Here is a 15,917-nt window from a genome sequence, read left to right as displayed (position 1 = left end):
ACTGACGCGATGCAATTAAGCATGAACATGGTTTTACTAAATTTTTAATTAATGTATTTATATCCCACACGTTCAAACACCAACTGCAAGGGAATTTACTTGTCCACGAATGAACGCCGTGCTTACACCGCGGCTTCATCATAGACAAACATCAGATATATTCAGGTTTTTTGTTGCGTATTGTAATCATGGAATAGTTTTTATTTTATCCATTGTTCATCATATTCAATTAAAACGTTATTGATGTGACTATTAAAAAAATTAATCCTTTTTATAACATAAGTTTCTACTGACAGTACCGAAAACAGAAAATATACATTATCTGTGGTATGTGCAACTGACCTCTATAAATTGACTGACTAAAAGACGGAGTATTTGTGCCTAATTGATTTTCGCCATTTTGGCGCTGATGGTAGCGGTTTGTAGCGGTGGTGTAGATTTGAACTAATAAAAATAAAGAATTAACTGTCACGCAATATCAACAGGCGCGTATAAATCGGAACGAAGCAAAAGCTGTTATTTTCAAGCATTCGCCTATCTATTTATAGACATCAGTGGCAATACAAATACAAGTACAAGTGTTACTCGATGGGCATAAGAATTTTATTGTAACAAATAGTTTTATTGTACGAAGTTTATTAATTTTAGTCAAGGACATGGAAGACGAATTAGAGGACAGAGTTTTACACCAAACATATTTGTCTTTCATGAAAATTTTTTCAAGATTTAGCAGCAGTGTTGCGTTTGATACTCCGGTGAGCTATTTATGGAAGATGGTGCGTCTGTATTTACTTCGATCAGAGGTTGTCGTGTTCACGTTAGGCATAATTATATTCTTCATGTATCTACAAACAATTGAATTATGGAGTCGAACATTACTCAGCAGATTGTCTCAAGCTATGAGTCCACTGAGTGCAGTTCAGCGTATGAAGCTTATGGAGGGTTCGGATTCAGATAAACAGAGCTGGGAATTAAAAGGTTCAGTGAGTGCAGCTTACGCAATCAAAGGCCGGCGAATGCATATGGAAGATAAGTTTATTATTAATGAAAACATAAACAACACTGGTGTTTCCTTGTTTGCAATTTTCGATGGACACGGTGGTGAGTTTGCTGCCAATTATGCGAAAGAGCATCTCATTCAGAATCTGTACAACAAAGTGGTAGAATTAAATGCATTTAAGGATGGCAAAGTGATCACGCCATCCCCATTGAATAGTCCAGAAGAACCAAAGATAGAACAAGAATCTAATGTTGAAAGGAAGACTAGTTTCAAGAAGTCCATTAGTGCTGCTGACGATACATCTAGAAAGGAAATTACAGATCCAGAGTTATTGGCTCAGCTATCAAAAGCTAGACCCATTACAAGAGAAGTGAGAGCAAGCCCAAAACCTATTAAACATTTTACGGTACCACTAGCTAGCTATTTGGAAAAAGGAAAAATAAACTTTGGCAAGTTATTGACAGACGAAGTTTTAGCAGCTGACAGACTTCTTGTAGAAGCAGCTAAGAGGTCTTTTAATGTAGCAGGCACAACAGCATTGATTGCAGTATTAGAAGATAATCAGCTGATTGTGGCCAATGTTGGTGATTCCAGAGGGGTTATGTGTGATTCCAAGGGAAATGCTATTCCTGTATCATTTGACCATAAACCACAACAGGTACATATCATGTTTAAAAATGTTTTCTTTTTTAAATACTTTATTTGCAGATTCAACATTAATGTTAGTAACTGCTATAAATTTATAAAGATCGTTTCCTAGTTTATGATGATAGAAAACATAAACATTGTAGTGCATTTTATGGTCTATAAACAGAAATGATTCAAGTTACTTTTTGGTTAGTGTTATTGAAATGATAGATTTTCCAAAACAATTTTGAAGACATATTTTATTTAATTTTAAAGGTTTCTAAGGTCTAAATTCTCCATTGGTCTCGAGCTTTTATTAACTTTGCCTATAGAAATAAATACACATAATATTTAACACATTATGTACTTTTAATTGAATTTTTAAATTAAAATTATTTTAATCTTGATAAAAAATTATAGGTAAGGGAACAAAAGAGAATAGAAGCTGCTGGAGGTTATATTGCTTTTAATGGTGTGTGGAGAGTGGCTGGTATCCTTGCAACATCCCGTGCGATGGGTGACTACCCTCTAAAAGATAAAAAATTCGTCATAGCTGATCCAGATATACTTACATTTAATCTCGATGACCACAAACCCATGTTTCTAGTTCTTGCTTCTGATGGACTCTGGGACACATTTACTAATGAAGAGGCAATCAAATTTATAAAGGAAAGGATTGATGAGCCAGATTTTGGCGCCAAAAGTTTGACACTGCAAGCATATTACAGAGGGTCTGTTGACAACATAACTGTTCTTGTCATAAATTTTTTACAAAATAAGTTTTCCACATCAAATTGAAATTGATTCTTGTAATATGAAAGCATAGATAGAAAATCTATAGATACATAATCTGGATTATAAAAGTGAGGTGAGTGACTCATGTCATGACTTGTCATTTACAATACAAAATGACTAAAAAATCTCCTCTCAATTAGACATCAAAGTTTAATCAATATTTAAACAGGTTATATATCTATGTATGGACATAATTCCTATGAAGGTGTGTCAAAGATTAATTCACTATGTTTAAGGAATTGAAGTAAAGAATACCAATAGTATTGCAGCTATTTGTGTCATAAAATGTTGACGGTAACTATCAAACTATTTAAACATATATATTATTGTAACATTTGAATTTATTTTTAATGTAATTGACTTAAAATGCATAATATCTTTACCTGAAAATGTTATGTTAATATATGTATATAGTTGTCCTGTACAAAAAGGAAAATGTGTTTTTTATTATAGTATATCACATTTTTAATGTATCAATTTAAAAGATTTTTGAATGGTTGTGATTGTGTATAGATGTTTGTTTGATAAAGTATTGTTTTTACTGTAATCTTTTGGTTTTAGTAACATTAACTTTGATCAGGAATGGTTGGATTTTTTCACTTAATATTAGGTGTACAATTAGGGTGTATCTTCTGTCCTTAAAACCTTGCCAGTACATAAAATAAAAATTACAGATAAATTATGTATTCTTTATATATATTATTTTTAAATAAAGTAATAATAATTAATATATATTTTCAAAGCATTCTGTGTATTTACGTAATTTTACAATGTTATCATGTTTTTACCTTGGGTGCTAGTCATTGTTCATTTCATTTTAGTTTTGCATAATTTGTAGTATGTAACAAATTATTTGATGTACAAATAATTTTATTAAATAATATGACTTAACAGAGTATACCTTTACAAGATCTTTTAAAATATATTTTTATATCAATTGAACTTTAACAATTTATCAATTAACTAAACGCTTTATTTCATGGGAATATATTTTATAAACTTTTTACCAAATATTGGCCTAAATCGGTCTTTTGTTAAAGAATTGTAAATAAAATTGGGGCCAAAACTTTATAAAATAACCATATTTTGGCTGTCCAAAAAGAAAACAATTTTTCGGCTACAGATCTTCAAAATTTTAGTGCCAAAATACTTATTAAATACAATTGACATTTAGCGGACTTATTACATTACCCATAGTATTGAAGTAGATTTTAATATGCTTTTTGTTTGTGCTTTATAAAATTTATATGGCCATATGTTAGGCCATGTATTGTGTAAGTTGTGTGTTAATTTTCTTAAATGATAAATGTTTAATAATTGTTATTAAAGTCTGTAATAATATTCTGTGCAACTATCCTATGATTAAAAAAAATTATATTTATCCCTTAATGTTACCATTTTTTGGGATACCTACATATTAAATGTTTAGATTGTGAGAATACTCTTTTCTTTCTACCCTACCCTTTTATGGATCCCACGTCATATCCATAGATATATAATCTTTTTATACCAAATCCGGAAAACAAAATTTAGACGAAAAAAGGCCTCCAAAGGCATTTAATTTCCCTCAGTATGGTCATTACAATGTCATTTCGAAAATCGACTCTCGATTCGATGTCAAACTTGTATGAAATACCATCTATAAGTTAGGTGTCTATGGTTGTAGGTGTTTCTTAAGCAGATTGTTAATACAAAGGCGTGATATATGTACATAGTTTAGAATGAACACAATAAAATGTCACATTACTAAATTACACAAGTAATACTATTCAAAGGGTACTGTTACGTAAAATGTTCAAATTTATGACTCGAGTAGTAAATATTGTAGTTTTCAGGAAATCAGGGATAAATTATTACAAAATGGCAAAATTTCTACCTAATATTATAAATGCGAATATTTGGATAAATGTATGTTAGAATGTATCTCTAGAACAGCTGCATGGATCTAATTATGTTTTTCTTTTTTAATTTCGCGGACAGAGTCGCAAGCGACAGCTAGTCAAATAATAAACAACATTCTATTTCAATATTTATTTATTATAAAAATAAAACACAATCTTTGGTTTTATAACCAAACCAAATGTAAGACAGATACAATAATTAGGTTATATATGTTGCCGCAATATATTTCAAATTATACTGTATAATAATATGAGACTATCTAAATTACTATAATGGCAATATGTTTGGCATTATTGGCACTGAACTGTTCCAAAATATCACCAAACATTTTGTGGCATTTTATTTTTTAGTTTTAATATTCGAAGAGAGCAAAATTTCATATATAATAAATAGAATCTGGTTTTGTGATAATTTTAAAAGAACAAATATAATAAATTTGAGCTATTATAAAATTTATTGTGACTAGTCTGATATAAATTCACTTAAACCATGAATTTTCACTGCCCAAATACACAAATATTGTTATCTTTCTCACTGTAAAAAAAGGATAACAATTTTTTGACAGTTACCACTTTAACAGTTACAAACCAAAATTGGTAAAGAAAATCTGAAGGCAGTATCAATATATATAATTTGTATGTTAATATACATTTATAAAAGGCACTACGGAAAAAATTGCCAATGTATCAGTCTAAATATTCAGTGCGGTAAGCATAATATATATACAGAAACAATATTGAAATATTTTTTCAAAACAAAAATATTTAAAGCTAGGTACAATATTGTTGCAATTTGCTTAAATTATAATCCATATCGACTATTACTATAAAATAATTAAAATAATATATTTTTAATAACATATGTATTGTGATGCATATAGAAAAAAGAACATAATTTTTACTTCATATAATCTCAAATTCATCATCTGAATCATCAAATTGTCTGTCAACATCTTCAAACTCTGGAATACAAATTAATGAAAAATAAATCATCAATCCTACTTATATAAATGATATAATTTGGATTAATTAATGTATAGATTATGTTACCAAGTAACTCAAAAATTTTTAGACAATGGATGGATCAATGGATGTTTATTTGAAGGTATCTCCGGAACGGCTTAACAAATGTTGATGAAATTTGACACAGATGTAGAACATATTATGGAAAAACACATAGGCTACTTAATAAGTTTTTTTTTAATTACTCGCTGACGGAGTCGTAGGCGACAGCTAGGAGCTGAATAAATGTGGATTTGAACCATGGATAAACCAACTTAATTTTTTTATTCTACTTGAATCTGCAAAAGCTAGTCATATATTGAACTAATTATGCAATGATTGTTAATTTTGTAATAAGTTACCTGTAAATAATGTTGTGTTCTGTAGATCAATGTCAGCAGTGGAAGGTCCCCAATGCGGTGGTCGAGTTTCACACAACTCAAACAGCGGCTGAGACTCGCGCATCAAACTCTCCTCTATTATAACACATAGCTCGTCAAAGTCACTCCTTGTGCGGCAAAGGAAACACTGGAATTGTAAGCAAATGTAGCAGTTCAGTGTTTTTTAATGCACAAATAGCCAATGTAAGGAAACTGACTAAAATATCTGCAATCCGACAATTGTTTAGATTGTTAAAAATGTAAAAATTATATCTATATATATAAAAGCAAGTCGTGTTAGTTAAACTATTTATAACTCAAGATCGGGCGAACTGATTTAGCTGAAAATTGACGGGGAGGTAGCTTAGAACTAGGAGACGGATATAGGAACTTTTTTTTATGTTGTGTGCATTTTTTTTATAACGCGCGGACGGAGTCGAGGGTAAAAGTCAGTTTTTAATAGATTTTAGAACATTATTACGATTATTTTTTTGTAAGTAAAAAATCTCTTTAAGTGACTTACAACAGCTACAGATGGATCCATGGCAAGTATTGGTATTCGAGATGCGTATTTGCAGTGATAAGAACAGTCCATCTCCTTTTGCTCATCTGTTGATTTATTCTGAAAAATAATTAACATAACAATATTCAATATAATTTTTCAGCGTACATTTTTATTGCAATATGTTACTCACTTCAACAAGACCAGATCTTTGTGTGGTGTGAGGATCTAAATATAAAACTTCATCACCAACACAACCAACGAGATATAGAGCTTGATTTGGCTTTCCTCCTATAACACCAACAGATTGCGGAGATTGGAAGCAAATCTATAGAAACAAAACAGTTATTTTTTTATTGCTATGACCTCTAATTAAATCAACACAATTGATTAAATATGGAATATATTTTTATGAATTTTTTTTTTAATAAAAGATAAAGAAATACATTATAAGCTCAAAAATATGTTGAGAAAATATGAGAGTTCATTTCTTTACCTTAAGCCCATTAACATAAATTGGATTTATTTCACTTAGTCCTAATCTAAGAGGTACAATTAACAATAGAGGCATCCAATCTGACACTGTTGAACATTCTGACGACTTTGACGAGTCTCCTCGGTCATTCGTAACAATACATTGTTGAACTGAAATCAAGAAAATATAATTTATATGTAGATAAAGAGTTTGTTACATAACTAACATAAAATGTTGAGATCTCATGAATACTTACGTATGTCTTCTTTTACAACTGTATTGTCTAAAGCCACATGTATTATTAATGAACTCCATTTATCATATACCACTAATTTTCTAGAAAGAAGAGTATTTTATAATGGAAATTTCATATCAAATTTATAATTATATCAAAATAGAAAAAAAACATAATATTAAATTATTCTTACTTTAAAACTTGTGCTATTGTATTTGGTCCAAACCATTGACCGACATCTTTACCCTCACTAGCTCCCATTAATGCAACTTGATGAATAGAATATGGTGCTTGCTTTCTCTCTTCAAATCTCTGAATAATTTTAAGGTATGTTGGATCTCTGTAAAAATGTTGAAAAACATTAAATAGGAAACCCTTAAGTTATGCTATAATTACCTATAAAAATAAGTTCAACACATTATCATTGATGTACAATAAATATTAGATAACTTCAAAGTTTTACAATGAATTCAATAGTTAACCTTGTAATTTTAATATTGTGAAATCTTGATCATCATACACATGTCTATTATTGAAATGTCTGAATTGAAAAAATAAGAATCTTGCTGAAAATGAATTAATTCCAACATATATTTATATTAACGTAACATTAAACTACACATTCTTGTTCAGTTTTTATTTGATGGTATTATTTACCTAGTTTCTGGACTCCAGACCCAGTCAGCACACAAGTGAACCCTGACCAGTGCTACACCAAGAACCATTTGTCCACATCGCAACATGCAGCCCCAACCTTTATCAGACGTAAGCCCTTCATCTCCTATTGGAACAAACCCCTTTCTGTACGTACACCAAATAATTGAGCTAATATCTCGTCTTATACGATCCAAATCTGAAATTTAAATATAATTCGATGTTATATCTATGAAGAATTGAAAATTCACTTAAAATTGTAATCTAAGCACCTTGAATTGCACTATATTTCTTCCCCAAAACCCAAACATTTTCCTTTGTCTTAGGAATATCATCGGGCTCAACAGTTGTACCGTCAGACGATAAATAGTAAATATCAAACATCGCATCCATGGTGTAACATAATTTTCTAATTCCTGATTGGAATTAAAGTATAAGAAATATTTATTGAGATTCAATGAAAGACCAAGTCACGGGGCATTAAAAGAACAACGAATATTGAAAATTATGTTTTGTAAACATGTCAAACACAAATATCCATATCCATCAAATAGTATATGACATCCAGTTCTACAAAAATGCATACACAGATTACAATATTAGAAAAGTGGAAGGTTTTAATGTCACTTATGAAGTTTCATGCTTAAGAAAAGCTGAACTTATTTAAGTAGCCTTTAAGCTTACGTTTTGTGATATATAAGTGTAATTTCCAAAAAACAAAAAAACCTCCTCAACAGAACAGTAGGCAAGCATAACAAAAATTTACACTTGACGTTTGTCAGATATTTGAATTGTCATTTGTCAAAAATTGAAGTTGACTGATGATAATATTCTTCAGTTCTTTAGTAAGTGTTTTTAAAAACATCTGCTTTTCTAAATACTAACATAAGTTCATTATTTTCTTTTTATGAATTTATAACATTAAGTCAAAAGCTTACTTCCACTTTATTTAAATTGTAATTTCTCTATGAAAGTGGTATCGGAATAATATTCATCTTTAGTTCTAAGCGTTATTTTACTATATAAGAGGAGAAAATATAAGAAATTTGTGACCCACTTGTTAAGGAACCATGGAATCGAGTGCGGTAGATTTCGTGGCACAATCCTGCATGGATTTATCAGAAGTACTGAACACCGCAGGATCTGAAGCAGACAGGGATAATTTGATTGTTAATCATATAAAAAAAGTTTCGTCTGTAGTTACTGCTGTTGAGGATTTCAAAAAAGGTATATTATTTAATTATTTATATTTTTTTCTTACTTAATGTTTGATTGTTTTATTGAATTCTAATTTTTTTCCAGATTTAGAATGGGTTAATGTATCGGAGCCTATTTCTTTATCACAGCACTGTAGTGACAAAATAGTTGTACTGGACTTTTGGACATATTGCTGCATTAATTGTTACCATGTTCTGCCTGATTTGGCGCATTTGGAAAAGCTGTATAGTGTTGAAAATGGACTTGTTGTGGTTAGAATTTTTCATTACTTTTTACACACAATTTGAAATAAAATCAATTGAATAAGAGAGGAATCCAAGGGGCCGTCATATATTTATCTCTTATACAGGTTGCTCTCTAATCCACCTTCTCACTTATGGAGATTGTCTGTCGGGACTTTTTAAAAGGGTTTATAATGTGTTATTATTATATTAATAGTAGAAGTGTAATTTAAATATAATATAGGTAGTATTCACATTATTGTCCTCCATTTTTTCTTGCAGATTGGAGTCCATTGTGCTAAGTTTAACAATGAAAAGGATTCATCAAATATTCTTGCGGCTGTTAGGAGGTATAATATTCACCACCCTGTTGTCAATGATGCAGATAGTTCATATTGGGAAGCTCTCGGAATACATTGTTGGCCTACATTACTCATATTAGGTAAATCAATAACTAAACAATTTTATAGCTGTGAGGGATAACTGAAACATAATTTTTCTTAGCAAACAGTACTACAGAAATTATAAATTCTATACTGTACACAATACACTGAAAAGACAAAATTCACAATTTAGTTGTATTTTTTCAGAGTTTTACAACGTAATTTACAGAATCAAAATTTGGTACAATTTTTCAATCGTTATGTTTTACTTCTCGTGTTTATTTTTAATTATGATTAATTTTTGTCACAGGTCCAGGGAATAAACCATTATTTGTGCTAACTGGTGAAGGACATAGAGAAGAGCTTGTATCTTTTGTTGGTGTAGCTATCCGACATTTTGGTCTCCGTATCTCCACAGCTGAAATACCTATGTCACCATCTAATTATATTAAACCCAAGGATTGTGATGTTTTACAATTTCCTAGTAAGGTTTGTATAATATTAGCTTTATTTCATTACTAGTTGTCGCCCGCGATTCCGTCCGCGCGGCATTAAAAAAGACTTAATAAGTAGCCTATTTGTTCTTCCAGACTATGTTCCACATATGTGGCAAATTTCATCAAGATTTATTTAGCAGTTCCGGAGATAACTTCAAACAAACAACCATCCAGCTAATCTATGACTTCTAGGTTATTAAGTAAACAAGTCATTTGTTTATCCTTGTCAGGTGGCATTAAATCCATTCTATCGTGGTAGAGGCGAGGAGCCGTTTCTAGCGATTTCTGACACAGGCAACCATCGTGTAATTTTGACGGATTGCTCTGGTATAATTTTGCGCATTATTGGCGGACCCGAACCTGGATTTAAGGATGGCAGTGAGTATATTTGTCTAGGATTTAAATGAAAAACTCTCACTTAATATTATCTCAACTGTCTTATCATCGCTTAAAGTTGCTTGTCTTGTTTCTTAGATGCAATTTGGTTTTAAATTAAATTACATTGATTGCTGAGTTGATGTTCACATATTTTAGCAAAGATTACGTCCATCACATGATGTTGGTCGAGTCTCGTGTTACGTTAATTAAAGCGTAAGCTTGATAATATTTAATTTGTTTTTGCGCAATCCTCGGTCGAAACCCCATATTTACATAGTGTGTAATAAATACCGCCTTTCAATAATAGAAGCTGTTGATATTAGTTTAAATAATACGTAATATTTCTTTCGTACAAGTGCTGTAAGTATGTTTTTCGTTTTCTGTTTTCCACTAGTGCATAAACTTGTAGACTCGTATTTAAAGAGCCAACACCAAACCAACATCCCATTCATAAAGTTTACCATAGTACCAAGATAAAGCAATAAGTACAATTTTTGAAACCGTGACGGTTTTTGCTTAACCAGCATTCTTGTCGAGATTTCTACGACCCCTTTTTTTATCCTTCTTTTGCGGGAGTGGGGGTTAACAGGATTATGTGAGAGTGTAATTCGCAGACCTGTGGTTCCCCTTTCTGTCCAGCGCCCTGAGCGGTCGCTCAATGCGCTCAGCTAATGACAACTCTGTGTGACACAATATGATGTTTACCAACTGTGCAGAGCTGAGCGAGGCGCGGCTGAACTCGCCTCAGGGCGTGTGCTGGTTGTCGGGCAGCGTGCTGGCCGTGTGCGACACCAACAACCACGCCGTGCGCGCCGTGCACCTCGACGACGGCACTGTCGAGGTCCTCGTCGGCACGGGGGAACAGTCGCACACCGGGGATTTAGGTAAGGCTACGATATATGTGTACAAATCAGATATTTTATGGCGTATGTTTCGTTTCTGTGTTAATGGGACAGGGTTCGTCGTTAAATATTTCTTTCGAAGACACCTTTTATTATTTTACCCTTTCCAACTAGATCAAGACGCACAGAAAAGAGATGTATCCATTTTGTGCGTCCCTTCCGCTGTGCTTTAAACATAACACAATTGCAACGTTTTTCAGATATCACAGGCAGGTCACTTAGGGCGAAATAAGGTTACCGCTTGTTGGTTTGACACCGTTTACTAAAAAAAATATCTTTGTACAGGAGGCAAGTGTCTCGGCATGCAGGCGCTGTCGTCCCCGTGGGATGTGGTGTTGTACACGACACCAGATATGGACATGTCCATCCGTCCGCAGCTGCCCCCGCCCCCGCCCGCCTCGCCCTCAGCCCCGCCCACAGCCCCGCCCTCAGCCCCGCCCTCAGCCCCGCCCCGACACACAGACAACCAGACTAACAACGACGACGAAAAAGGTAACAGAAGTAAAAAAGTTATTGTTTTTTTTTAATTTGATTTGGTTTTCATATAATTATTTTTTATTGTTTTAGAGAAAGACAAAAAAGATGAGAAGCGTCGCGTGTTGCTGATAGCGTGCGCTGGCTCGCATCAGATCTGGGCTCTCTTCCTCGACAACACCATCTGGTGGAAATATAAAAGTTATGCCGAAGGTGAGTTCACTTACGTAATATAAATATGTAAGACCACAAAAAGTCAACTTCCTTAATGGGGAAACGGCGACTGTTTTTGTACATAAATATAATTTGTTGTTTGTAGGTACTTGTGTATGTATCGCGGGGTCTGGTGTGGAGGCTGCGCGGAACAGCGCATACCCCAACACTGCCTGCTTCGCTCAGCCCTCCGGACTCACATTGAGGACTGGTATGCACAACTACTGAGATACTCGGTTTCATACTAAATCTATATTTAAGGTGATTTGCTTTATTCGGAATCCGCACAAATTTATTTTAATTCTACAGGTACGAGCCCGGAGATGTTTATCGCGGACTCGGAAAGTTCCTCCATCAGAAGACTGACGTTGTCCACTGGACAAGTATCTACGTTGTGCGGCGGCGACCGGAACCCTTTGGTATGTTGTTGATTTTATATTCATAGTTAATAATTAGTTATTAATTTGCACGATAAATATATTTTGTTTGCAGAATCTCTTCGCTTTCGGAGACGTCGACGATATCGGTGTGGAAGCCAAACTTCAACATCCGCTGGGCGTCGCCTACTGCGAGGCTAACAAGACTCTGTACGTAGCGGACACTTACAATCACAAGATAAAGAAAGTTGACATCGGACCTCAGAAAGTTACAACATTGAATCCGACTATGATCGAAACATCGGACCCCGCCATATTCAACGAGCCGTCCGGCCTCTCCGCCAGCGCTGACGGAAAATATTTATACATCGCCGACACCAACAACCACAGTATTAAAATTTTAAATCTGGCCAAGAACGTGTGCCAAGAGTTCAAAGTGCGCGTCCCTGATCCCAAATTCGCGGAGCCGGAGAATCTTATTTTGTACAAGAACGATTTGTTCATCCACAAGAAGTGCGGCAATCTTATCATTCACTTCAACATGAATTTGGAAGCGGACCAGAGCAAGGACGGGAAGACGAGCGGTCGCGCGCCGCAGTTCACGCCGGGAGCCCCACAGAACTGGCACGTCTGGATCAAAGACGACAATAATAGAGATGTCACCCTAGATGAATTCGAGTTCGTGTCCGGCTCCCGGAAAGGCACAAAACTGCCCGGACGAGTCGAAATGAAACTTAAACATCAGACGGATAAGACTCATTATCTCTTGTACCTCAGTTTCCAAACGTCTCTGTGCGATGCTTCGGTTTGCTACTCCCACTTCTTTACAGTCAGGTCGACGATCCTCGTCCGCGACTCTGTGAAGCCCGTGGAGTCGTACAGGATCACCTGCAAAGTGAATCCTGCAATGACTCGCGCCAGCAAAGCCGAACAGACCAAGAGATAATTCTGCACTTGCAATCGTCCGCTACTTCCATTGATTACCTTCAAATGTAGTGTTAAGAAAATACTGTTGACATTAATTCTTATATTTAAGATGTAAAATGCTTTATTTTTTGTTTGTTTTTATATCATTGTTATAAAAATGCGTTAATAAACTTTGTGCACAATTAAGTTCGTTTCTATTCAGCCTTCTCTTAGATAGTTCTTCTAAAACAGAAATAAAAATAAAGAAGCAAAGGGTAATTTGTAAGAGATGGATAAAATCCCTAAATTCAATCAGGGATCAGTGCAGTCAGTGCCGGTTGTTTACTTCACACATATTTTCGATTTCTCGCAGATGTTTTCCTTCATAGTAAGAACGTCGGATAGATATATGTTAATCAAAAACACATTGGTACATGGCGTGATTCGACCCCAAGACCTGCAGATCGCAAATCAAGTGCTTAACCCCTGATCCATCGACGATATTTATCTGTCAGGAGTCATTCATAAATATAGATAGGGACCAAATAAAACGGTTGCTATGAGCTGTGCTACGATCACGATAAGGAAAGCGGCCCCGACATTTATTGGCAGGAAGCGTGTCCTCTGCAGTTACGTTTTTACCAGATCATGATGATGTTGACCTTATTGATTCAAACGACGGCTTACCTGCCGCTCTGTATTACACTAGTAATACAAATGTCGACCGCCACAGACTAACTTGAATGTAAATGTTTTGTATAATACAGTCAAACCTTTACGGGATTACCAATGATAGCTAGAATTAGGGTAGGAATGTTTAACTACTTCATTTTAGATGGTTGTGCCACTAATTAGTAAGGTAATATGTAACATCCATTCATGATACTGACTCGGCTCTACTGTCTAGATTCCAGCCGGTTCTAAAAAGTTTTTTATTAACACAGACCGGTATTTAAATGCTTATTATTTACAGTACAGAAAAAAAATATTACTCTAATTCTTACATCTTCGTTAATCTGTACATTGCAAAAATCCAAAGCTCACAAGGCTTATCACGTTAAAGCCAGTGATAATGGTCAAGAAAAGGTCAGTTACTAGGTAACGCGGTTACATATCACGACAGACGCATCAGAAATCAAGGTCTTTTATACATACTAAGGTTTAATCAACTCTGAGGTCTTAAAATTACGTCATTGCATTGAAATTAGATCGGCGTAATTGCTTTGCTCTTTGCGACTGGACAATACTTTAGTGAAATTATTACGTAAACCTTTTAATAATAATCTTTACAATACATATAATATCTCGACAGTTGTTTCTTGTTATTTAATCCGAATGAATCTCAGACAACTTAATAACTTTGAATCTGATGAATAGACTAAGTAAAAACGCCAGGGCTTTAGTAATGGGTGGCGCAACGTCAAAACTCCTACAAGTTTGCTCGGTCATTGTAGGCCTAGATCTTTGTTTTCCCATAAGACGAAGCATCTATCTTTATTGACAGATAACAGTAACTAAAATTAAACATCGCGTTCGGTTGTACTAGAATTTCATATCTTTTATTTTTTATACCAATTGCTGGTGGTAAATGCAATCAAACCTGGATAAGCGAGAAACGTCTATAAGCGAGAGTTCTAACGACGTCTATAACGTCGACATCCATAAGCGAGGAACTCTAGCTAGAGAGAAACCTCTATAAACGAAAAATATCCCGGGCCCTTGAAATCTCGCTTCTCCAGGTTAGATAGTATTAAGAGAATAATATAGCGAAATTTGTTAAGAGTATATTGTTTCTTCGACATAAGATAATTATTTATTGCAAGAGATCTATTCATACGAACCCACCTCGCTGAACTTTACGCATGTAAAACATATTCATTTGTTTAATGGAGACGCATTATGAAATTGAGGGGTACTTATTTAGTAACTGACCTTACCTATCTTCTATTATACGTTTTGTGATTAGTACGATTGCAATCTCCATGGTTAGGTCAGCGATCGATGACCTTTCGGATCGCCAAGCGTAATGACAATAGTTTGCAATTTTTGTCGTCTCGACAATAGTCTATCCATTGGTCAATACTTTTAGAATAATCTGAAAGTGAATGTATTAGGTGCAAGTAATAATTAATTTATACTTTTTGTTTCATGTCATCACAAAATATAATTTTGCCAATATAACCTCAATGTATGCAATTGAAAGTCCTTGAAACGAATGCAGCGATGTCTATCATTGTTGGGACCATAACGTGCTTGTAATCTTTAATTAAGACTCTACGAACAGAATAACAGAACAATAGGAAAATTCAAATAAATCAAGAGGCCAGTATTCAGATAACAAATATATTTTGTATAAAGTATGTTGTTAAAATATAACTGTGTAAATGTAATAACAACTACTTAAAATATAAAAAAAAATGATTTGATATTGAAAGAAAACTATGAAATACAATTTATGTTGATTGTCCTTTAAGTTCATTTAAGTAACGTTGGTTGTAGTTTCATTTCTTTGGATGATGACTGAAATTATCATGTACTAAATCGTAAATCCGTGTTCCTGTTAGTAACTGATAGGTTATAGAATTACACGCACGAGGTAATGAAGTATCGATAATATAACATTATAATTAAGTCATCTTAATAATATTATAAATGCGAATGTTTAGATGGATGGATGGATGTTTGTTTGAAGGTATCTCCAATTTGACACAGATGTAAAACATAGTCTGGAAGAACACATAGGCTACTTATGAAGTTTTTTTTTAATTCTGCGCGGA

At 33.8% G+C, this 15,917-nt stretch overlaps 3 protein-coding genes across 3 annotated transcripts; 2 read left to right on the top strand and 1 right to left on the bottom strand.

The window, feature by feature from the left end:
- Positions 1–457: 457 nt before the first annotated feature.
- On the top strand, positions 458–2,504 carry LOC106714212 (protein phosphatase 1L). The gene is made up of 2 exons (XM_014507186.2): positions 458–1,658; positions 2,048–2,504. Exons 1-2 carry the CDS (start codon positions 657–659, stop codon positions 2,423–2,425), a joined length of 1,380 nt encoding a protein of 459 aa, XP_014362672.2. The 5' UTR covers positions 458–656; the 3' UTR covers positions 2,426–2,504.
- A 2,691-nt stretch (positions 2,505–5,195) lies between these two features.
- Positions 5,196–8,121, bottom strand: LOC106714236 (cysteine protease ATG4B). Its single transcript, XM_014507217.2, has 9 exons — positions 7,844–8,121; positions 7,575–7,770; positions 7,111–7,257; positions 6,939–7,018; positions 6,704–6,852; positions 6,401–6,535; positions 6,229–6,327; positions 5,688–5,853; positions 5,196–5,285 (listed from the first exon to the last, which is right to left on the bottom strand). Exons 1-9 carry the CDS (start codon positions 7,962–7,964, stop codon positions 5,227–5,229), a joined length of 1,152 nt encoding a protein of 383 aa, XP_014362703.2. The 5' UTR covers positions 7,965–8,121; the 3' UTR covers positions 5,196–5,226.
- A 389-nt stretch (positions 8,122–8,510) lies between these two features.
- Positions 8,511–13,337, top strand: LOC106714195 (NHL repeat-containing protein 2). Its single transcript, XM_045686603.1, has 11 exons — positions 8,511–8,798; positions 8,874–9,040; positions 9,293–9,452; positions 9,704–9,882; positions 10,121–10,268; positions 10,985–11,152; positions 11,456–11,662; positions 11,738–11,857; positions 11,964–12,068; positions 12,167–12,276; positions 12,350–13,337. The coding sequence occupies exons 1-11, from the start codon at positions 8,642–8,644 to the stop codon at positions 13,178–13,180; spliced, it is 2,352 nt and encodes a 783-aa protein (XP_045542559.1). The 5' UTR covers positions 8,511–8,641; the 3' UTR covers positions 13,181–13,337.
- The last annotated feature ends 2,580 nt before the right edge of the window (positions 13,338–15,917 follow it).

Source organism: Papilio machaon, chromosome 1 (genome assembly GCF_912999745.1).
Source record: "Papilio machaon chromosome 1, ilPapMach1.1, whole genome shotgun sequence".
Lineage (NCBI taxonomy): Eukaryota > Metazoa > Arthropoda > Insecta > Lepidoptera > Papilionidae > Papilio > Papilio machaon.
The sequence above is the reverse complement of the archived record's forward strand: the minus strand, read 5'-3'. Positions and strand labels throughout refer to the sequence as shown.